Source organism: Salvelinus namaycush, chromosome 2 (assembly GCF_016432855.1).
Source record: "Salvelinus namaycush isolate Seneca chromosome 2, SaNama_1.0, whole genome shotgun sequence".
In the NCBI taxonomy this organism is placed as follows: domain Eukaryota; kingdom Metazoa; phylum Chordata; class Actinopteri; order Salmoniformes; family Salmonidae; genus Salvelinus; species Salvelinus namaycush.
Window position 1 is genome coordinate 69,098,195 of NC_052308.1, and position 25,471 is coordinate 69,123,665.

Genomic DNA, 25,471 nt, shown 5'->3' on the forward strand with positions numbered 1-25,471 from the left:
CAATAAAATCTCTTGGCTAGCATACAGCGGAAACTGCTCCTCTCACATTCTCTCCTGTCGTCGATGCTCTTTGTGGTTTTGGAGGTAGACTTGGGTAAATATCTCTTAGGGACAATCAATAGCCTCATTATTCTCTGTCGAGAGAAATCTTTAACTCTCCCAAGCAATGCTCAGTGGCCTGTCTTAGGAAAGTCATCCTTAATGATACCAGCGCCTCGGCAAGCAAACACTCGAGCGAGCTGTTAGCTGCTGTTAGCCTATGCAGCACAAACACCACGAGGAGGGAAGAAAGTGCTAGAAACCTGCAATTAGAGCACTGTAATAGCTACTGCAAAATGAACAGTGCAGTTAGACTAACAAGAAATTAAGCTTTCTGACAATATTAGATATTTTTATGTCCTGGGAAATTTTCTTGTTACTTACAATCTCCTGCTATTCGCATTAGCCTACGTTAGCTCAACCGTCCTGTGGAAGGGACACCGATCCCGAAGAAGTTAACTACTTCTCAGATAAAGTTCAGTGTGTCAAATCGGAGGGCCTGTTGTCCTGACCTCTGGCAGTCTCTATGGGGGTGCCACAGGGTTCAATTCTCGGGCCGACTCTTTTCTCTGTATTTATCAATGATGTCGCTCTTGCTGCTGGTGATTCTTTGATCCACCTCTACGCAGACGACACCATTCTGTATACTTCTGGCCCTTCTTTCGACACTGTGTTAACAAACCTCCGAACGAGCTTCAATGCCATACAATACTCCTTCCGTGGCCTCCAATTGCGCTTAAATGCTAGTAAAACAAAGTGCATGCTCTTCAACCGATCGCTGCCCGCACCAGTCCTCCCGACTAGCATCACTACTCTGAACGGTTCTGACTTAGAATATGTGGACAATTATAAATACCTAGGTGTCTGGCTAGACTGTAAACTCTCCTTCCAGACTCATATTATTAGTGAACCAAGCGATGCAGTCATTAGAGTATCCAAGGCGGTTGAGTCTGCCGATTAGAATACGGGGATTGACCGAGTCGAAAGCCTTGGCCAGGTCGCTGAAGATGGCTGCACAGTACTGTCTTTAATCAACAATTCATCCACAAAACACGCTGCTGGCTTTCTGGGTTGGAAAAGGGGGAGGTGAAATAGGGTCATGATTATTGGACAGAGCTAATTAGGCCTCTTAGTGTGCTTCTAAGTGCACTTCAATTGGAGAGAGAGAGAGAGAAATAGGGGGCGGTTTTGAACTGAAAAAGATATTGGGATGATCGATTTGTCATTACCCACTTTCATAGAATTCATTCAGTTGTGACGCAATGCGAGAAAACATTGTAGGTTCCCTGAATTGAAGATGCAGTCGGAGGTTTAGGTTGAGTGTTTGTGGGTTTAATTAGGAAGATGTATGAGTGTGGTCAACATAGTTGAGGGATCTCTTAGACCACAACTTTTTGGTAGTTCAGTCTTGTCCCATTGCTGCAACTCCCGTACGGACTCAGGAGATGCGAAGGTTGAGAGCCATGCGTCCTCCGAAACATGACCCTGCTAAGCCGCACTGCTTCTTGACACACTTCAGCTTAACCCGGAAGCCAGCCACGCCGATGTGTCGGAGGAAACACCGTACAACTGGCGACTTAAGTCAGCGTGCAGGCACCTGGCCCACCACAGGAGTTGCTAGAGCGCGATGGGACAAGGAAATCCGCCTCATGGTTCTCTCGGACACAGCCGGCTGTGACACAGCCCGGGATCAAACCCGGGTCTCTAGTGACGCCTCAAGCACTGCAAGACACCAGAAATCTTAATGTCCATTATTCTGGCAGAATGAAGCCAATCATGTGTAGAACCTGTAGTCTTCCTGAAAATGTGACTTGACTTTGAAGAAGTCTTGGCCCTGCGTAGGCTATAACTAGATGCCCAGAACTCCTGACAGAGAATACTAGAGCCTAGAATTTTCCTGGTCAAGCCACTTTCTCAAGGGAAAACCCTTGCCTCTAATTTAAATAGTTGACCTTCGTGACCTTACCTGGAAAACCTTCTGGCCCTAACTCATGTTCTAATAGAAATACATCCAAAGCTCTTCCCTTGAAATACTTCTAACAACTAGGTAGGCATTTGAATTTAAATTTGGATGGAAAAGTTATTTATACTGGACTGGATTGGAAGGATAATTATTCCTACTCCTGCGTTGTCTTGGCTGTGTGCTTAAGGTCTTCGTACTATTGGAGGTGAACCTTCGCCCCAGTCTGAGGCTCTGGAGCAGGTTTTCCCTCGATCCTGACTAGTCTCCCAGTACCTGCCACTGAAAAACATCGACAAAGCATGATGCTGCCGCCACCATGCTTCACCGTAGGGACCGTGCCGGGTTTCCTCGAGACGTGATCATTTGCAATGCATCACGGTCTGCACACAATAAGGTACAATATATTTTATTCAGACAGAGCCTTACCTGAATAAACATATAGTCATCTTGGACCACCAGTGAGCTGATGTCGATGTATCCAGGGAAGGGGTAATTTCTGTTGGGCTCTGAGCATGTTAGAGCCCGGCATGTTACATACTGTATACCTGCAAGATAAGGAGATAGAGATGACTGAATATCTGGATTCATCCAGCTGTGGATTGTCGTGTAAAATCACATAATTAGTCATTCTATCCTGTGTTTTACTGCTTAAGAATAGTCTATTTTTATATGCTAGTGTTTTTCTAACCTGATACAAACTTGTCTTTGTGTGACTTAGTCATAAGACTGGGCATATAGCTAAGATCCGTTTGGGTGCGACCACAGCATGTGACATCCTGTGGGTTCACTATCTGCAGGAAGTCACATGTACAGAAACTTGCAGAAAGGAGCACATTATAGTGTTTGCTGTTGTGAATGCAGTTAGACGGTTGAGCCCTCAGGCTGTCAACCTCGTGCTATCTAAATCTGCGCAGACAACTAATTGCCTTTTACACACTATCTGCTGATGTATACAGAAAGGATGTACTTCTTTATATAATCTGGGACCCTACACTGTTCATTGGCCCTAAACTGCACCACTGTTGAAGTGCATAGTTAACGGCTCCATTGTTGCAAATCTTATAATAAGGTTGTTTTGAAGAATACAGTCTCTCTCTTGGGAAGGTGAGGATGCCTGGACTTGAACTTGAGGGAACTTTTGTATGGTTTGTGATTGACATGCGATAGAGGAGACAGCATTACACTTGTGACAATATACTGACTGTGTATATATATAATTGTAATTTGGCCAGTATGTTGTGATTTCCATTCTATAATGGTGATTGGTTCACACATGCAATACGTGACGTTGTAGATTTGTCACTATTCAACATGATCAACTGTGATCATTCTCTGTGTACAGAAAACAAAACTCTCTCTGATTCCGGGGCTCTAACAACATCTGCAGCAGATAGCTAGAATAAACAATCTCACAATTTCACCTATGGAGGACCTTGGGTGGCGTTGCCGTGGCGAGTTATAGAGCTGACAATCCCAGGGTGAGAGGGATGAGAGGGAAAGGCCATATTAATCAAGTGTCATGCACTGCATTTATCAGTGGGGTAAATCCACTGTCATTCTCCTGGGACACGACGCTCTAAACCCAGGGTGGAATTTATTCCTTGACAGACTCTCTTCTATCACTCTCTTCTATCGTTTGAGGGCTGATAATTGGACTGCAAATGTGGGGGCATTTCTCTGCAGTGTGTGTGACAGAGAGAGGGAAAGAAAAAGAGGTGTGTGTGTGTGTGTGTGTGTGTGTGTGTGTGTGTGTGTGTGTGTGTGTGTGTGTGTGTGTGTGTGTGTGTGTGTGTGTGTGTGTGTGTGTGTGTGTGTGTGTGTGTGTGTGTGTGTGTGTGTGTGTAGTGCTACTCACGTCCATTGGGGGTGTGTGCCTCCATGTGGACCAGATCTGACTCCTTGTCTAGACCCGTTACAGACCTGGATTAAAGAAGAGGAGGAGAGAAGGAAGGATGAAGAGGAGGAGGGGGATGGAGGGGTAAAGTAATGAGAAGAAGAGAAGAAGAGGAGGGGAGACAGAGAGAAGAAGAGGAGGAGAGAATCAGGGAAGAACAGGATGGGAGTAGATTGGGTGAAGTGGAGAGGAAGGAAGAAGAGGAGAGGAGAAGATGAGATGGGAAGTGAAGGAGGGAAGGAGAAGAGAGGAGAGGAGGAGGGAAGAAGAGGAGATGGGAAATGAAGAAGAGGAGAGGAGGAGGGAAGAGAAGGAGGGAAGGTGAGGAGAGGAGGAGAGGAGGAGGGAAGAGAAGGAGGGACAAAGAGGAGAGGAGGAGGGAAGAGAAGGAGGGAAGAAGACAATAAACAGAAGATGAGTCTCAGCAGAGGTATTCCACTCCAGATATAGACGTCTCATTTCAGCGTTGTCTCAACGATGATGGCAATAAAATAGCAATGCAATCCCACGTGAGGACGTTCTCCCCAGGGATGTGTGACAAAATGTCACATTACCCATAGCAACCCCCACAGCAACAACCAGACGCTGTGGGTTTGTTATTTTACCACAAAGTGGTATCTGCCACAAAAGTGTAAATACACAACAACCTACATATGGTATTAATTTTGTCTGGCACTGTACACCGGCAAGGCTGTGCCACATAATTAAAGTTAGAATCACCGTACTGTATTATATAATTGTATTGGGTATAGTGGACTAACTTGAATAGATTTTTTTTTGTTAAGTAGGCAAGTCAGTTAAGAACAAATTCTTATTTACAATGACAGCCTAGGAACTGCCTTGTTCAGAATGACAGATTTTTACCTTGTCTGTTTGGGGATTCGATCTCGCAACCTTTCAGTTACTGGCCCAAAGCTCTAACCACTAGGCAACCTAGAGCCCCCCCAGATGTGGCATTCCTATAGTGTAATGTATGTCATTCCTGGTGGAGTGAGACTGATAAACTCATTGTCTGTAAGCCTGGCTTGAGAGGCCCGGGGTACTAATCGTGAGGGTCAGAGTTTAAAGTCCTTGAAGGGGTTGGATCAAGAATGGATCAAGCTAATTATTTAGGATATGTGATGAAAAGTAGACCCTGGATTTATGCAAGTTGCTGTGGACATAGCTGGCAGCAGCTCGACACTCACACTCACACGCACGCACGCACGCACGCACGCACGCACGCACGCACGCACGCACGCACGCACGCACGCACGCACGCACGCACGCACACACACACACACACACACACACACACACACACACACACACACAGCATTCCCTACATCTCTAGGAAGGAAAGCAATGAGGCAGAATAAATTCAGAGCTACATTTGTGATGAGTGTGCACATCCGCAGAATGGGGAGGGCCGACATAATTAGATGAGAGGCGACTTATTATACAGTATCTTCCTACTTTATGAATGTACAGTATGTATGGATAACCCCTAATGAAAAAGTAAGGATTGTTAAGATGAACCAGAATGTGAGATGTGAGAGGCAGAATGTGACATGGTGACACTGTGGATGTAGATTTATCACAGTCCAATCATATCAACAGTGGAAATGAGCAGATTGGTACACAGCATTTCCCACCAGCAACACTAGTCATTCAGATAGGTTGTTGAAACGTATTATCAATGTCCTTCACAGACTCTTGCATTGCAGAAAGCAAACAACATGTTCCACACACTGCTAGTGATGCTCCAAAACAGTTTGTGATGAGAGTCTGAGGAAACAAAGGAAAAGATCAGGACTACAGAGAGGACGAGAGGAAGCGAAGGATGATGAGAAGAAAGAAGACAAGTGTATGACTCACCAGTAGAACCTGTTCACATGCTCATGAACCAGCTGCCATTTTCTCCCAAAGTCCAGGGAGGCGTACAACTGTGAAGAAGAACATAAAAAGAAAAAGAAAAGAGATAGAGAACATATCAGTCTACTTATCACAAGACAGAAAGTAAAGTGACAGTGGGCTTGAGTCATGGCAGGGTAATGGTAGGGAAGAGCGTACCCAGGGCAATAAAGCGTGACACTCTAGATAGGCTGACATTACCTTAAACTGACATTATCATTATGACTCAGACCATTCATGTTAACATATAGGCTCCTAAATTACATGTAGGCCCTATCCTGTTTCCTTTTCCAATTGTAAATTAGCACGTGGTATAGTTAAAGCACTTCAAGTCCAATATGTTCGCCGCAAAATAGGTTTAACATTATCGTTTGCTTTTCCTGGAACAGCAAAGCCTTTGGTGGGTTCATGGTGACCAAATGAAGTGGAGTGCTTATATATCAATCCAACGCCTCTAGAGGAAGAATACAAATCCAGAATGCTACTGTAAATTAAGAACATACTTGTCCAAAAATATATATATTGCCCTGTTGGCGATCAGGTGTAGTACTGCCCATGGCCTAATTTAATTGGTCTAATTATATTTTCCACTTCCTTGGTGCATAATGACAGGGAGCATTTTGTTCCATTACACTGATTGATGGTACTGATGTTACTTCCTGCTGGCTGTCTGTATTGCTATTTTAGTCTTACAGTCAGAGTCAGTGGCCCCAGTCAGACTCCATGATAATGTTCTACCTTTATCAGAGCGGAAATCTGACATTCAACTTCAAGGCCAACAATCATCAAACACCAGATACAATTTGCCATATTTGCTACATGCAAACAAATTGTTATGCACACACACACAATAGTAACTAAACTGTCATCATCATAATCATCATGTTTTTTTATCACTGGCTTTATCACTTGGTACCAGATCTGAGTAAATAAATAGTGGTCCCAAGTCATGTTCCACCTTATAGGATCCTGCATGTGGCAGGCAGGCGGAGCCATGTTCCTCCCAATAGCAGTATGTGGTTGTAGGCAGCCTGAGCTGGGTGGCAGGTATGCAGGTTGGGCTAGTCTCTCGTCACTCTGGACAGTGACATATGATGCCACTGGGTGAGCTCAAGCTGCACTCATTCATCAGGCCAATTATGTTTTTTATTCTAAAACTCAGAGCTGTCACAAAGTGAGCTTCATAGTATCAAAACACCTGCCGGATCCAGAGCCACTGATGAGGCCTGCCTGGCGACAGCCAAGAGACTGAGAGAGCGAGAGCTGCCAGGGACACTTGTCTAAATGGTGGTTGTAGGATTGAGGATAACAGTTGTTGGTTCCACTCATCTATTCATGTTGATGGAGGATTTCAATAGACATCTATATGGCGGTATGTACGTCATTGTGTTCTGAGGCTTGTTTAGCTGTGTACTTTAGAATGCAAGACGCTGACACCAACTGCAGAATTTTAAAAGTAGAACATGTGGTTTACCAGGAAAGAGAGACGGAAAAAGAGAGTCATGATTGTTGTGCCTGAGCTAGGTAGGTAAACAATGCAAGCTTTTGAGAACATGTCAAGCGGACTAACGAAAACATCTGATTATGTACAAGAACAAAAACATCACGGCGCGTGAGGGCACGGAGGGCGTCGCACAGCAGGTGTTGCATCTTCATCTAAAGAATAATTTATTCTAATGTAGATTACGGGAAAACACAGAACATTATGGACAAACATTATAGCTGACACAAATGGTGCGTTGCGGCCCCAAAGAGTGGGCATCCAGCAGGCTGAATCACAGTCAAGGCTCCAAGATCTCACACAGGCCTCTTTTACCAGACAACAACAGCTTTTATATTGTCTGCAGCCAGCCAGTCATAACATTTACAGCTATCAAATCATATCAAACTTTATTTGTCACATGCGCCGAATACAACAAGTGTAGACCTAACTGTGAAATGCTTAATCCTTCTTGAACTGCACTGTTGGTTAAGAAAACATTTATCAAATAAACTAAAGTAAAAAATAAGAAAAGGTAACACAATAAAATAACAATAACAAGGCTATATACGGGTACCGGTACCGAGTCAATGTGCGGGGGTACAGGTTAGTCGAGGTAATTTGTACATGTAGGTAGGGGTGAAGTTACTATGCATAGAAAATAAATAGCGAGTAGCAGCAGTGTACAAAACAAATGGAGGGGGGGGGTGTCAATGTAAATAGTCCGGTGGCCATTTGATTAATTGTTCAGCAGTCTTATGGCTTGGGGGTAGAAGCTGTTCAGGAGCCTTTTGGTCCTGTGCGATATCAGAGAAAACGGTCTATGACTTGGGTGACTGGAGTCTGACAATCTTTTGGGCTTTCCTCTGACACAAGGTGGTGATGCAACCGGTCAGGATGCTTTCGATGGTGCAGCTGTAGAACTGGAGAGCTGTAGAGCTATAGATCTGGAGACCCATGCTAAGTCTACTGAGTAGTAAAAGGTGTTGTCATGCCCTCTTCACATCTGTCTTGGTGTGTTTGCACCATGATAGTTCGTTGGTGATGTGGACACCTAGGAACTTGAAACTCTCGACCCGCTCCACTACAGCCCCGTCAATGTTAATGGGTGACTGTTCGTCACGCCCTTCCTACAGTCCACGGTCAGCTCCTTTGTAACGCTCACATTGAGCGAGAGGTTGTTGTCCTGGCACCACACTGTCAGGTCGCTGACCTCCTCTCTATAGGCTGTCTCATTGTTGTCGGTGTGTCATCAGCAAACTTAATGATGGTGTTGGAGTTGTGTTTGGCATGCAGTCGTGGGTGAACAGGGGGTACAGGAGGGGACTAAGTACACACCCCTGAGGGGCCCCAGTGTTGAGGATCAGCGTGGCAGACGTGTTGTTGCCTACCCTTACCACCTGGGGGTGGCCTGTCAAGAAGTCCAGGATCCAGTTGCAGAGGGAGGTGTTTAGTCCCAGGGTCCTTAGTTTAGTAATGAGCTCCGTGGGTACTATGGTGTTGAATGCTGAGCTGTAGTCACATGAACAGCATTCTCACATAGGTGTTATTTTTGTCCAGGTGGGAAAGGGCCATGTGGAGTGCGATTGAGATTGCGTCATCTGTGGATCTGTTGGGGCGGTATGCGAATAGGAGTGGGTTTAGGGTATCCAGGAAGATGCTGTTGATGTGAGCTAAGACCAGCTTTTCAAAGCACTTCATGGCTACCAACATGAGTGCTACGGGGCGGTAATCATTTAGGCAGGTTACCTTCACTTCCTTGGGCACAGGGACTATGGTGGTCTGCTTGAAACATGTAGGTATTACAGACTCGGTCAGGGAGAGGTTGAAAATGTCAGTGACAGTGTAGACACTTGCCAGTTGGTCAGCGCATGCTTTGAGTACATGTTGACCTGTTTAAAGGTCTTGCTCACATCAGCTACTGAGAGCATTATCACACATTCAGCCAGCACAGCTGTTGCTCTCGTGCATGCTTCAGTGTTGCTTGCCTCGAAGTGAGCATAAAAGGCATTTAGCTCGTCTGTTAGGCTTGCGTCACTGGGCAGCTTGCGTCTGGGTTTCCCTTTGTAGTCCGTAATAGTTTTCAAGCCCTGCCACATCTGACGAGAGTCAGAGCCGGTGTAGTAGGATTCAATCTTAATCCTGTATTGACGCTTTGCTTGTTTGATGGTTCGTCTGAGGGCATAGCGGGATTTCTTATAACCGTCTGGATTAGTGTCCAGCTCCTTGAAAGTGGCATCTCTAGCCTTTAGCTCGATGCGGATGTTACCTGTAAATCATGGCTTCTGGTTGGGATATGTACGCACAGTCACTGTGGGGACGACGTCATTGATTGACTTATTGATGAAGCCAATGACTGAGGTGGTATACTCCTCAATGCCATTGGATGAATCACAGAACATATTCCAGTGTGTGCTAGCAAAACAGTCCTGTAGCTTAGCGTCCGTGTCATCTGACCACTTCTGTATTGAGTCACTGGTACTTCCTGCTTTAGTTTTTGTTTGTGAGCAGGAATCAGATTTGCCAAATGGATGGTGGGGAGAGCTTTGTATGCATCTCTGTGTGTGTAGAAAAGGTGGTCTAGAGTTTTTTTTTCCTCTGGTTGCACAGAAATTTGGTAAAACGTATTTAAGTTTGCCTGTATTAAAGTCCCCGGCCACTAGGAGCGCCGCTTCTGGATGAACATTTTCTTGTTTGCTTATGGCCGTTAGAGTTGTTTGAGTGCGGTCTTAGTGCCAGCATCGGACTGTGGTGGTAAATAGACGGCTACGAATAATATAGATGAGAACTCTTTTGGTAGATAGTGTGGTCTACAGCTTACCATAAGGTACTCTACCTCAGGCGAGCAATACCTCGAGATTTCTTTAATATTAGATATCGCGCACCAGCTGTTATTGACAAAGACACACACACCCCCACCCTGCATCTTACCAGATGTAGCTTCTCTGTTCTGCCGGTGCATGGAAAATCCCCCCAGCTCTACATTATCCATGTCGTCGTTCAGCCTGGACTTGGTGAAACACAAGATGTTCCAGTTTTTAATGTTCCGTTGGTAGGATAATCTTGATTGTAGGTCATCAATTTTATTTTCCAATGATTGCACTTTGACCAATGGGAGTTTACTCGCTCGCCTACGAATTCTCAGAAGCAGCCCGACCTCCACCCCCTTTTTCTCCGTCTTTTCTTCACACAAATGACAGAGATTTGGGCCTGTTCCTGGGAAGCAGTATATCCTTCTCGTCGGACTCATAAAAGGAAAAAGCTTCTTCCAGTTCAAGGTGAGTAATCGCTGTTCTGATGTCCAGAAGTTATTTTCGGTCATTATGTACAAAATAAGTAAAAAAATAAGTTGCAAACAATGCAGAAAAACCTAACAAAATAGCACAGTTGGTTAGCAGTATGTAAAACGTCAGCCATCCTCTCCAGCGCCATCTTAAATCTTATGCCTTTGTCATTAAGGGAAGGAATACATGGGCTTTATTTTAACATTGTCCATTTGACTGATATCATTTAGATAAAAATATTCCATTTCATATCTGGAGGTGATTTTTTATGAGTGAACGTGAGCATATTTCTGTGACTGATACATCAAAAGCTGTAAGTCATGTCTCCACAAGGTAAAGTTCATCACCTCTTAGCACACAGCGTATGACAATGTATTGGCCAGTCTGACAGTGTCTTGGCCAGTCTGACAGTGTCTTGGCCACTCTGAGAGTCTCTGGGCCAGTCAGACATTGCCTTGGCCAATATGACAGTGTCTTGGCAAGTCTGACAGTGTATTGGCCAGTCTGACAGTGTTTTCACCAGTCTGACAGTGTCTAGACCAGTCTGACAGTGTCTTGGCCAGTCTGACAGTGTCTTGGCCAGTCTGACAGTGTCTTGGCCAGTCTGACAGTGTCTTGGCCAGCCTGACAGTGTCTTGGCCATAGAGAACCTGTATAGAAGCTGCACTATACAGAATGTTGTCAATCTTGACAGCCATCCCTTCAACATGGTCTCTTTTAGTAGCTGTACATAGATATAGTACATTATATCACCAACACATGCTTGTGCACACTGTACTATCACTACCTATTCATTATGGTAGTGGATATGAGGTGATGACTAAGATGACTGTCATTCTGTCCATCATGTCTGGATCCTGATTGACAGAGGAAACAGAGTGGCATCATTTGACAAAAGTCTGGGTCTTGTTAATGTTTAGCCTACTGTGAGCTCTGTTTGAGCCCTGGGCTAAAGTGGCAGTCATTTGCAAGGCAGATGGCAGAATGTGTTTGACTTGTGCTTCATATTAGTAACAGGACGCTTCATTTACAGTGTGCTACAGGGCAACAATCAACTCATATTTATTAACTTTATACAGAAGCAGATCAAGTATAGAAGGAACTAAAATGGGATTTCAAGCTAATAGTATCAGGGATTGTCCAATTTGTTGGTGCCATACTTCAGGCTACATACGTGAGTTGAAGCCTGAACAATACTTTTCAATATGTGAATTGTTTCAAGAAACTTGGCGTATGTCGCATGTCACTACTTCACAGGAGCACTATTTGAACGTAAACCTTTTTTTATCAAAATGTTTTTTTGGCAGAAATGCCTTCCGGAACATGTGAACTTTCATGTGCAAACTTGTATGCCATCTGTAAATCCGAATAAACTAGTTAAATTACAAGCCAAGTTGGTTTAGCCATGGAAAAAGTCAGCAACCTTCCCGCTAGCCATGATTAGCTGAGATAATGAATGGACTGGACATGCAGAGAGATGAGTTTGAATTGGTCTGTCCTTGTAGCAGGCTTCTGCCTATAATATGAGCTTGCGTATTAGGTAATCTTGTGTAGGTAATCCTTTCTAATGTGGCTTTTTTGAAAGATATCACATAGTAGAACTGCTTAAGTGCTGCTCTCCACTTTCTAGAGGACCGAGTTTTGAAATCAGTGGAATTAGACTTTGATAGCTAAGGAAATTGAGAAATTCTGGCGTTTGATGTGCAAATATGCAGATGGAGTCGAAAAGAGAACACAGAAGGCTCCGGATTACATCTTCAAACTAAGGGCAACCATAGCAACCGTGACAGAGAGGGAGACGCGTCAATCCATGTACACAGGTAAGAGAGTGTAGCTAGCTACATTTTCAGATATTACACATTTCAAATTTTGTCAGCAAGTCGTTTTCATTTAAAGTTAAAGTGTACTGTTAGCTAGCTAGCTAATGTTAGCTGGCTGGCTAGCTATCTAACATTACGTGTATGATCTGTCTAGTAATATTATTTGTATCTCAGAGCCATTTGCATTGCTAGTTATAGCCGAATGTTAGCTAGCTAACATTGAAACTCGTTGGTTAGCTAGCTGCAGATTCATGCAGGGTAGTAATGTTATGAGTTGGGATTATGGTTAATTGTTTAGCTAGCTAGCTACATGTCTAAACAAAAGACTCCACTATGCAAGTAACTATTTCAATAGAATGTTTATGATGTCACTGCGACAACTGTTGATAGATGTAGCTGGTAAATTCGCTCTGGCTATCTACTCCGATTTCAGAGCACTCTCATCTGTGTGTTCCAGAGCGCAGAATAACTGACAAATTTACGACCACTCAACACTCGTTGAATATGGCTGGTGTCAGTAAACATTGGCAAAAAATGTTTCTTGTTTACAGCAGCACAGTAGCAGTCACCAAAACTCTGGATAACATAAAAACAGCCTAACCAGCTTTCCTAGGGTGAGTAAAATGGTCAGAGTGAGCTGTTCTCTCATTTGTGTCTGGAAGTAGCTAGCAAGCTAGCCAACGTTAGCCAGTTAGCTTGGGTGATTGACCGCTGTTGTTAGGTCAGAACTCTTGGATCAACCCTACTTTTCAGCCAGAGTGTCCAGTGTGCTCTCCGAGAGCGAAACACTCTGAATTTACGAACGCCCAGAGCACACTCAGGCACTCCAGATTAAATTTACAAACACACCTGTTGTATAAACCAGCCTTTAGTCTTGACATCTTTCGTTGTTTAGCACAGAGCCTCACATGTGAATCCTTAAAGAGAAGGTTGGGGCTAAAGCTTAAAAGGGTGTGAACAGTGCTGAATGGGTGTAGACAAAGCTCTCCAGTAGGTACAAAACGATTCAAGGGCCATTTTCTCAAACGTGAGGTTACAAGTTTATCACCTTTCAAAGCAGAAGTACTTTCCCAATGTTCCTCTGTAGTCTATGATATACCATTTTCTGTCTCTGAGTCTCTACTTTTACGCAATGTAAAAAACACAATTTCAAATAAATCGGTCTGCATAAGACCGAATCGAGCCGGTTGGTCACATATGCTACAGGGCAACAATCAACTGTACTTATTTGATTAACTTCATAGAGTAGGAGATCAATGATAGAAGGATCTAAAATTGGATTTCAAGCCAATAGTTTCAGATTGTTAAGTTTGTTGGTGCCGTACTTTAGGCTACATACTTCAGTTGTTTTTGGGTTTCATTAAACTTTAGTTATTAAACTTAAATATTTTTTTCACTAATGTTCTTGCTCCAGTGGTCAAAGATATGTAGGAAAAACAAGACTGCAGTCACAGAAAGGTTCTCTGAGGTTCTTATTATCTGTCCGACTGCCTTCTTTCATCTGATCCCTGGAAGCTAGATATCACAACTGACCTCTCTTTCGCCACCAAAACATCCTCATTCATTAAAGGTCCAATGCAGCCATTTTATCTCAATGTCACCAGGAAGGCCAAAACTCCGATCCACCACAACAGGCTTAAGTTTCAGGAAGTCTATTGAAACAGCTCTTAAATTGAATGGACATTATCATAATTTTCACAATTTCACAGTATTATTCAATAGCGTGGACATACTGTATATATAAAACACAGATAAATCACGTTTTTGACTGGATTGGTCCTTTATCACCCCAATAGCACCCTAATACATAATGGCAGAATCTACTCCCAACTGAAATAGGACATGTGGAGTTATGGAAATAGTAATGGCATATTATAGACCCTGTGTCCTGAACAATTACGATAAGTCACTTTTACAACACCTAATTAAGCCTCCTATGAATTCCTTAAGCATTTATGTACAGTACTCTAAATCAAACCGCACCGGTTGACAGTGCCTTGGCTCTGACTAGAGCGGAAGAGGAGGTGATGGGACAATTTTTTCTGGAATTTATGGAGCCAGGAGAATGCAACGCGGCGGTGCTGGAGACGATCCTATGGAGGGGAGTATGTGAAAGTGTATGCAAATGAACCATCTGGATTGTTTGAACTGCCTGGGTGTTGGGGAATAAGAGGTCTCTGATCCGGAGCACAATCTACTGCATCACTTGCCACCCCTCCCTTGTATGTTCTATAGAAACAAGACTGTATTCAGTCCCAAATAGCACCCTATTCCCTATATAGTGCACTACTTTTGACCAGAGCTCCATAAGGAATAGGGTGTCTTTGGGGATGGATACTATGTCCTTATACTGTACAGTAGAGCTGACACTGCAATGAACTCCAGAGAATGATGTAGTTCATTTGACAGTTATGTTCGAAATTGATGAACAATACTGGAAATGGAATTAGACCTGATGATACTGTATGGATGTCCATTAAGTTTCTTAGGTGCCATGCTGTCACTGCAGTAAGAATATTGTGGTAGGCCGCCTCCCGCCTCCCGGGTGGCGCAGTGGTCTAGGCCACCAGAGTCTCTGGGTTCGCGCCCAGGCTGGGCTGGGTTCGCGCCCAGGCTCTGTCGCAGCCGGCCGCAACCGGGAGGTCCGTGGGGCGACGCACAATTGGCATAGCGTCGTCCGGGTTAGGGAGGGTTTGGCCGGTAGGGATATCCTTGTCTCAGTATGTAAAATGTAATAAAAATGTATGCACTCTACTGTAAGTCGCTCTGGATAAGAGCGTCTGCTAAATGACTAAAATGTAAAACATGTAAATGTAATGTAATACATATTACAGCACGGCATTAATTAACCTAGAAAGTAATAATCTTCAGAGTTTGATGACACATAAAAATGAATCACGCAACGATGGCAACAGCATGTATTCTCATATAGCATACCACATCGCTAAACATGTAAGCGGAAAATCTAAAGTTGCTGGTAGTATACACTTGCCAAATAAAACAATTATCTCATGAGATGAACTTCATACACTAATGGAGACCACTTTCCTATAAACCAATACCAATTCCCTCTCGCATTGTGGTGACATATTTCCCACCACCGTCCCTCAATGGATCACCTCTTGACGCTAGGGGTCAGATTTTTTTTATTTTTTAAAATAACGTTCCCAAGGTAAACGGACTATTTCTCAGGTCCAGATCGAAAAATATGCATATAATTTACAGATTAGGATAGAAAACACTCCAAAGTTTCCAAAACTGTCAAAATATTGTCTGTTAGTATAACAAAACTGATTCTGCAGGCGAAAACCTGAGGAAATCTAACCCGGAAGTGATTAAAAAAAATAATAATCTGTGTTTCCTGGCCCGTCTTTCTTCCATTTAAAGGGGTATCAACCAGCTTCCTTTTCCAATGGCTTCCTCAGGCTGTGACCAGGCATTAGACATAGTTTCAGGCTTTTATTTTGAAAAATGAGCGAGATTTTTCAAAAGTAGTCAGGTGTCCTCAGATTAGTTCCTGCGAGCGAGAGGGTAGCTCCCCATTTTCTTTTTCTCTCTTATTGAATAGGTTACGGTCTGGTTGAAATATTATTGATTATGTTTGTTAAAAACAACCTGAGGATTGATTATAAAAAACATTTGACATGTTTCTACGACGATTACGGATACTTTTTGGAATTTTCATTGAACGAAACGAGGCTTTGGTTTTCTGAACATAACGCGCAACCCAAATGGCGTTTTTTGGTTATAAAAGTAATATTTATCGAACAAAAATAACATTTGTTGTGTAACTGGGAGTCTCGTGAGTGCAAACATCCGAAGATTATCAAAGGTAAGCGATTAATTGTATTGCTTTTCTGACTTTCGTGACCAAGCTAACCAAGCTAATATAAGGCTAACTGTTCTAGCATTGATTGATACACTCACAAAAGCTTAGATTGCTTTCGTTGCAAAGCATATTTTCAAAATCTGACACGATAGGTGGATTAACAACAAGCTAAACTATGTTTTGGTATATTTCACTTGTGATTGCATGATTATAAATATTTTTAGTAATATTTTTGAATCTGATACGTTTGGGAATTTTCTTCTGGCTTTCAGGACCGGAACGAGGCTGTAGTTTTCTGAACATAACGTGCAACCCAAATGGCGTTTCTTTGTTATAAAAGTAATATTTATCGAACAAAAATAACATTCATTGAGTAACTGGGAGTCTCGTGAGTGCAAACATCCGGAGATTATCAAAGGTAAGCGATTCATTTTATTGCTTTTCTGACCATGCTAATTTGGGGCTAGCTGTTCTAGCATTGATTGATACACTCACAAAAGCTTGGATTTCTTTCTCTGTAAAGCATATTTTCAAAATCTGTCACGATAGGTGGATTAACAACAAGCTAAGCTGTGTTTTGGTATATTTCACTTGTGATTGCATGATTATAAATATTTTTAGTAATATTTTGCGCCCTGCAATTCAGCGGTTGTTTAGGAAAATGATCCCGTAAAAGGGATCCGTAGCGCAGATAAGTTAATAGGGCACACATCTGCACTACCGCAGTTAAATAACAAATGATAGCAGCAGTTGAAACTGCACTGCAACTGCTTTCCGTTCACAATGTCACCAAATGTTTAATCTCTGGTGGGGAGGAATGATGGCTGTTGAGCTCAGTCATCTATTCCGCTTGGTTGGATTCGCTCTGCAAACTCGTCAACAACAACCTCCTCCTAGAAACCCATCCACCTTTTATATGTGTAGTTTAGTGGTGTGTAGAGATTTTAAAAAGGTTAATGTTGTGTTTGAATAATGTGTGTGGATGTGTAAGGAAGTATATTACTTCTACATGTCTAGACTGTGAAAAAACATGTGGTGATTCACAATGCTAATTAATAATACCCAACGAAGTACTTAGTGTATGTCTGCATTGTTATCCAATTAGGATTAATTGCGCTGTGAAGTGCTATGAGGTAAACGTAGAGAAAATGGCACTATTAGTCCACTGCTAAAGGAAATATGGGTGCTTATTAGTCCATTGTTAAAGGCAATATGGGAGCTTATTAGTCCATTTTTAAAGGCAATATGGAGGTCCGCATTGTAATTGTCATGACAGTGTGTTTCAAATTAAAGTCCATTAAAGGTGTCCTGAGAGAACCTGCTGGTTCCATTGAACCGCAACGGGAGCCGAACTGTTGCAGCTTCAGCTGACAAATGGGCTGAGCACTAAAGATACCTGCCATCTGGAGGGGTATTGAGCTGAGAAATGCACCACAGTGGAGGAGGAGAAGGAGCAGAAATTTTGTCTCTGGACCAGCAATACCTTGCAGGGTCTCATCCAGGTCTAAGCTGGGTGGGGGAGGTGAGACACTGCGGTGGTGGTGGAGGCCATTTTGGATTTAGATTAGCACATACTGTTAGTAAATGAATAGACAGGAGTGTGTTTTTATTGTGGGGGAACCATTTTGGGGTCTGACTCCACAGCACCTTGCTGGTGGGCCTATGCACTGCAGTGTTGGAGACTGTGGAGGCCATTTTGGCTCAAGATCAACATCACCTTCCGGGATCAATTTATGAGGAGGAGTGAAACTGCTGACATAAGGAAGCCATTTTGTCATACAGTGTGTTCCATTGCAGGGTCTGCACCACATTATATAATACAACCACAGTTGGATACTAAACTTTTACTACCTGGTTACAGGTCTGGGAACACACAAACGGGGCAGATGTTGTTGCTTCTGCTAACACAACACAAGCTCTTTAATCAGAAAAATGGTTTACTGCTCTCTCTGTATTACAGTACATCTATTTAAGTCTTGTTGATGTCAGAAACGGGAGGTTTTAGAATGAAGAATCAGTATTGAGCAGCAGAAAGGTGTCAGCCGCGGATTACAATGACAAGAGATGATCCTGTAAGCCAAAGCACTCTGGGATTTATAAATTCACTGACTCCTATTAGACAAGGATTGATTTAAACCAGCTTATCTGAAGGAGACTCCTCCTATGACAGCTGAAACCCATCCATAGAAATATCCCACATTTTACTATTACCACAGAATATACTTTTTATCCATTTTCAAACAGTCTATTCAATTCAAATGAAGACAGAAATAAACATTTTTTAAATGTATTTTCTCCCTCTGCATACGTTATTGAGACAGATGTCCCCCGTTGCATTTGGGCTAACGTTTAGTGGCGATACGATTCTGTGTAGAAAATAATTAATGGCATACATTTGCATCATTAGGGCGGATTAAGTCAAGCAATGCTTGCTTATAGAAGGACTGGAGGGATTGTGTGGCACGCTCAACAAGGCTGATTCCTACCATTTCCTGATTTGTTTTTTGGTAGCTGCCCCCCTGGGAGAAGGGAATGGAGAAAAATTATCAATTTTTTTTGTGGCCTGAGTGTTCTGAAAAGCAAAAACAATGGCAAGCAACAAATGTTGGAGAAACCTAATCGACAAGGTTACTGAGGTAGAAAGTGTCAAGAGAACGACCACATATGTTGTGTTGATGATATAACACCTTAGCGATCAGCAACGTTTTACCTCTCCCTGAGCCTTCTCCATTTACACAAATTAGTTCTGCCACAAAAGTTATGTGCCCATTTTCCTCAACAATCAGAGTGTGATTTTCTCATTTCCCAGCCTGCCTCTCTCTCCAGACTGATTATACCTCCAAATCCTAAGACACTGACAGACTGATGATGGGTTTGTCCAGATGTGGGCCACACCTCTTCAGTATGATCTCTGTGAAACCAGGAGAAGCCAAACTATCCTCCAGACTTTTTCACATGACCTTGAAGTGTATGGTTTGCTCTGGGCCGCACTCAACTCCTGTTCATGACTTTATCTGAATAACAGAGAGAGGATGATAGGAGGGGGTGGCGAAAGGGGTCCATCTATCACCCTACTCAGGATGAGAGACAAAAGGTACAATGTACATTTCAGGCTGTTCCCTCTTTCATTATTCAGCCCCCTTGACATTAATTTGCTCTCCATCCAAAATGCTCCCTGATGTTTCTTAAAATCGCTTTTCTTATACTTCCAGGTCACCTTGCTCTCTAAGTTAGGGTACGGTACAGTTGAACAACATGTCGTTTCCTATTGGGTTTCAGAGGATATTTGCTTCCAACAATTACCTGCATCACACAAACTAGACACTACAAAGTAGGCTGTACCATTTGTAATGTTGCAAATGGAGATGGCTGTTACGTCATTCCAGCTTTAGATACAAACCTATTGTTTAGTAGTAGTCTGCCGTACAAAATACTATATAGCGACATCACCCTTTCATTATGGCATATTCCATGTGCTCTTATGTTTAGTATTGTATTGAGCATGGAAACAAACATTGTATATAACAACATCAAAGTTACTTGAAACAACAAATACTGTTTTGTTTTTTTCTGACATCATTGTACGCACAATATAACAGCAGAGTATGTACTTTGATTGATTTTTACTGCGATGCTGGATGTTCCTCTCCTCTGTTACTTCAACGAAACAAAAGCAATAACAAATGTGCTGGGTGAACTGTGGCACTGTTTCACCTTATGGGGAGTTCAGCTTTAAAATAAGCTTGGGACTATATATTTGTATATACAGACATATTGGTTTATGTCCCCGTGGTGGCACCATCAAGATATTAAAACCCCAACATGCATGTTATGAATGCACATGCAGTTGTTAACGTGACAACCATCTTGCCATTAACCTCCAATGGGATTTCCTAACATATAGGGAATGAACTAACAGCATTATACCACAACCCAAAATGGGCCCTGTCAACTTCAGTCATCCATTACCATTAGTCAACCGGTAGAGATATTCAACTTACCACATTATACCAAAGACAACAAAATGACACAAGGACGTAATTAATGATAATTTTTTCATAAAAAGCTTACGGAAACAATATTGTGCCACTACTCCTCAGGACATATGGTAGATTTTCTCTGAGAGAGGACCGCATAATGATGAGACACTTAGTTTCACTACTGTTCCCGATTTATAGGCTCCTGGGCAAGTTACGATAATTAGGGAATATGTGGGGGAGTGGACGGGGGATACGACTAGAGCTGAGGGGAGGTGGATGGGAAATTACATCAAGGTTTTTTCTGATGAACGCAGCACTTTTGAACTATAGATCTTTGATCCTCCCTCCGCACTATTTGTGCAATGGCATTTTGTGCAATGACGACTCCATATAATTTCACACTCCAATTAGTACAATACTAATGTTGTCTTAAAGAGCCAATCTCCGGGCCACATTAAACAAATAAGTTCTAAACCTCAAGGGCATCAAAGGTTTCCCATCCAAATAAAACTGGCACTGAATGTATGTCTAAGTGGAATATATGTGGGAAAGGAATTGCAGCGGAGAGCAAATGAAAATGCAAATGAAAAAGTATTCTCCTGGCATTTGATTGTGTTTGGTTATTAATGTCAAGGGAAAGGTAGATAATTACTCCCAGGTGTGTAGTATAACACTACGGGTTAGATATACGGGAATTGACGCTCTGGAAAAGTAAAATCAATAATGTAGAGTACACCTTTGCTGGTTCAATTTGTCTTGCTGTACAAATCTACAGTACATGAGGCAGATGCGCCCAGGTTTGGTATCTGATTGGAAGTTTTAGCACAGACCAACCCTGCACTACTGCGACAAATTAAAGTATTCTGTATCGACAAAGTATAGTCCAACTCCAGTATAGACCAACTCCAGTATAGTCCAACTCCAGTATAGACCAACTCCAGTATAGACCATCTCCAGTATAGCCCAACTCCAGTATAGACCATCTCCAGTATAGTCCAACTCCAGTATAGACCAACTCCAGTGTAGTCCAACCCCAGTATAATTCAACTCCATTATAGTCCTCCAGTATAGACCAACCTTAGTATAGTCCAACTCCATTATAGTACTCCAGTACAGACCAGCTCCAGTATAATTCAACTCGAGTATCGAACAACTCGAGTATCGACCAACTCGAGTAAAGTCCAACTCGAGTAAAGTCCAACTCGAGTAAAGTCCAACTCGAGTAAAGTCCAACTCGAGTAAAGTCCAACTCGAGCATAGTCCAACTCCAGCATAGTCCAACTCCAGCATAGTCCAACTCCAGCATAGTCCAACTCCAGCATAGTCCAACTCCAGCATAGTCCAACTCCAGCATAGTCCAACTCCAGCATAGTCCAACTCCAGCATTGTCCAACTCCAGTATTCTCCAACTCCAGTATTGTCCAACTCCAGTATAGACCAAATCTAGTATAGTCCAACACAAGTATAATCCAACTCCTGTGTAGTCCAACTTCAGTATAGTTCAATTCCAGTATATCCCAACTCCAGTATAGACCAACGTCAGTATAGACCAACTCCAGTCCAGTATAGACCAACTCCAGTCCAGTATAGACCAACTCCAGTCCAGTATAGACCAACTCCAGTCCAGTATAGACCAACTCCAGTCCAGTATAGACCAACTCCAGTATAGACCAACTCCAGTATAGACCAACTCCAGTATAGACCAACTCCAGTATAGACCAACTCCAGTATAGACCAACTCCAGTCCAGATCGGCAGTCCACTGAAAGAGGAAGCTGCTTTGATAATCCCCTATTTCTAACAGATGATGAGGAAACCAATACTGCTGGCTGGCAGCTTCAAATGACCATAAACACTAATGATTTCAAAATGGCCGCCCCTTTCACTATTGCTCTCCCTCAGATGGAGACTTTATCATACTGATAAACAAGAAAAAAATGCAGAGCGATTCATGTTAGTAACATGAAAGTGGAGCCGGCCACAGAACGAGGCTGTTGGACTGTAGTTAAGAGGAAAGGTTCAGCAAGAGGCAGAATCCATCACGTCGACTATTACTTCTTCCCCACAGAATAATGATGGAAGGTTGGCAGCTCTTGCACTGATACCCAGCTGATCTTATTTGCAAAGGTAAATGTCAGCCTTGTCCCTGGCCGAGATACTGAGATACACACTCTGACTTCTGTCTGTGATGGAGGAGAAGAGGGGGAATCAAAAGGCAGGGACGGAGAAACAAGAGGGGAGTGGGAGAAGTGTAATAAAGTGTCAGATCACCATCAGTGCAAGTTCAGGGAAGGGACGTATGCAAACCGTGTTTTCTCCCTCACTGTCACTGTAATATGGGCCAATATGCTTCATTAAAAATAAGTGATTTTGACCCAGTGTCAAAGAGATCTCAGATAGTTGGGGGTTTGGAGGGTAAACTGAGAGAAAGAAGTGAGAATATTCTGGAGGCCCTGTTTCAAAACAGGTAAACAAACTTTAATTCATCATCTTCTCCCCCACTCCCTGTCACACACACACACACACCCTTCTACACACACACCGTACACCCCCACATGACTTGACAGACGAATACCAATAAACTGACAGCCCCCCCACATAAAGGTTATGATGCCGCTGAAATATCAAAGCCTCCAGGTGAGTGGATAGGAATTCTAAATACACCCAGTGGACGTGTGGTCTCCACCAAGTGCAAGGAGGGCTACTCATAAGACATAACCCAATACCCAATAACACAGTACCAGTATGAAGGTAGCCTGCCTTAGCCTTGCAACTGGGGATTGGGATGCAATACAGAAGCTGCCCATCCTAAAAAGACAAAAGGATGTCATACCCACATACAGTCAGGTACAACATATTTGACACCCTTGATAAAGATGATCAAAATAGACTGTATTAAACAAATAATAAAAACACTGATCAATGCAAAAAAAAGAAAAGGTAAATGATATGGTGTGCATGGCTAATGAGCTAAATTTTTCATGTCATCTGACCGTAGCACAGGTTCCAATTCAGGTGCCAATTCCATTTAGCAATCTCTAGGCATTTACATTTGTTGGATAAGATGAAAAGAAGGTCTTTGGCCATGTACACAAGTAGTGGGTATGGTGTCTAAAGAAAGATGCATATGAAGAGAAGAACCCCATACCGACTGTAAAATATGGTGGTGGATCTTTGACGTTATGGGGATATTTGTCTTCCACTGGTCCTGGTGTTCTTGTTAAGGTCAGCGCATCATGAACTTTACCCAGTAACAAGACATTTTAGCAAAAAACATGTTTGCCTCTGCCTGGAGGCTGAAACTCGGCCACAAGTGGATCTCCAGCAAGACAATAACCTCAAGCACACATGAAAACTCATAACGAAATGGTTAATGGTTGGTTACATGGTGGTTACAATCTGTGGTATGAATTGAAGAGGCAGTCCATCAACTGGGGCTTTAAACTCAATATAAAGAGGCCGGCACATGATGAAAAACCAAAAGGATGTCACACCACCATATCACCAAAGGAACACAGGTGTATGGCAAGAAAGGCCTAGAAATGACAAAAAGTAGTGTTTCTCACACACGCTATAATCTGTTTCCTTGTTGTTGGCACATGGTCTCCTCAGTCCTTTCTCTATTTAACAGCACACCTCCACCCATCTGCTATTGTGACAATGTATACATCCTCTAAAAAAACACCTCCAGATGTATTCTCACCAGGAAGACCCCCCTCCACAACACCTTCTCCAGCTTTATCCTCACCAGGAATACCCCCCTCCACAACACCTTCTCCAGCTTTACCCTCAGCAGGAAGACCCCCACTCCATAACACCTTCTCCAGCTTTACCCTCAGCAGGAAGACCCCCACTCCACAACACCTTCTCCGGCTTTATCCTCAGCAGGATGACCACCCTGCAAAACACCTTCTCCAGCTTTATCCTGAGCAGGAAAACCCCCCTCCACAACACCTTGTCCAGCTTTATCCTGAGCAGGAAGACCCCCCTACACAACACCTTCTCCGGCTTTACCCTCAGCAGGAAGAAGCCACTCCACAACATCATTAAGTTATAGTCTATTGTATTATAATCTTTTGGGCTTTAAGCCATCCTTCCCCCACTTTACTAATGACACTAATCCTGCTATCTGTAACAGGCAACAAACCTAATGCAGACAAGGGGCCAATCAAATCCCTTTACGCACTATAGGGCAAGTGAGTCAGAGACTGGAGAAGTCACAAATAAACCTGAGATACACTAACGCTTTATTCTAGCGGTGCTATCTGGCTATACTGATTGTTTCCCCCAGTGGTAGGAATTACAAATAACCACATAATGAGTGTTGACGTTCGCTTCAAATGGGGCTTAGGCGTTGTGTTGGGTTGCCTGCAATGTAATTGTGGTGCCGGGTGACTAGGCTGCAAATGGTGTATGCAGGTGATCCAAATTCATTTGTTATTATTCTTTTTTATCTTGGAACGTTGGATACTGTGAACTCGTTTGACCGTGTGAAGAAATGTGACTTGTTTCTGTTGATACATCTGAAGTGGAAAGTTTTTTGCTCACTTTTTTCAAAGCTTGAAATGAAGTGTGAATAAATACATCTCCAACATGTCAACTATCTAAGAGCAGCATGATTTGGTTGTTGTACCGAATGCGGTAGACTGACGTTCTTCATCTGACATTGTGAGTCTGACTGGGAGACTACAGGGGGCTGACAGGAACATTATTTGTGAAAAACAAAGTTATGTCAGCCACCTGGGGTTCTCCTCTTGACATACACAAAACTAAATGATTTGAACACCAGAAACCTGAATAAGGGTATCATTAAATTAATCACTAGCCTATGATGATCTTCATCTGGTGGCACTCCCAGGACTCCATGTTACACAATACATTTTCGTTATGTTCAATAAATTCCCACTTTATGTCCAAAAACCTCAGTTTAAATTGCCGCGTTATGTTCAGTAATGCATTGTCTCAAATAACATTGAAATTGCAGAGAGCCAAATCAAATTACAGAAATACTCATCATAAACATTGATGAAAGATACAAGTGTTATACATAGGTTTAACCTCTCTAGGCTAGGGGGCGGTATTTTCACTTCCGGATGAAAAGCGTACCCAAAGTAAACTGCCTGATACTCAGGCCCAGAAGCTAGTAGATTTGGATAGAAAACACTCTGAAGTTTCTAAAACTGTTTGAATGATGTCTGTGAGTATAACATAACTTATTTGGCAGGCGAAACCCCGAGGACAAACCAACCAGGATTTTTTTTGTTGAGGTCACTCTTTTCAATGAGACTTC

At 42.8% G+C, this 25,471-nt stretch overlaps 1 protein-coding gene across 1 annotated transcript in view; it reads right to left on the reverse strand.

Annotated features, from left to right (window-relative positions):
- Positions 1-25,471, reverse strand: part of LOC120023133 (VPS10 domain-containing receptor SorCS3-like) — a 225,389-nt gene that overhangs the window by 45,134 nt on the left and 154,784 nt on the right. The window contains exons 5-7 of the mRNA XM_038967117.1: positions 5,754-5,821; positions 3,858-3,922; positions 2,429-2,547 (exon numbers count right to left, since the gene is read on the reverse strand). Of these exons, the coding sequence (XP_038823045.1) occupies positions 2,429-2,547; positions 3,858-3,922; positions 5,754-5,821 (252 nt within the window). The remainder of the gene's footprint in view (positions 1-2,428; positions 2,548-3,857; positions 3,923-5,753; positions 5,822-25,471) is intronic.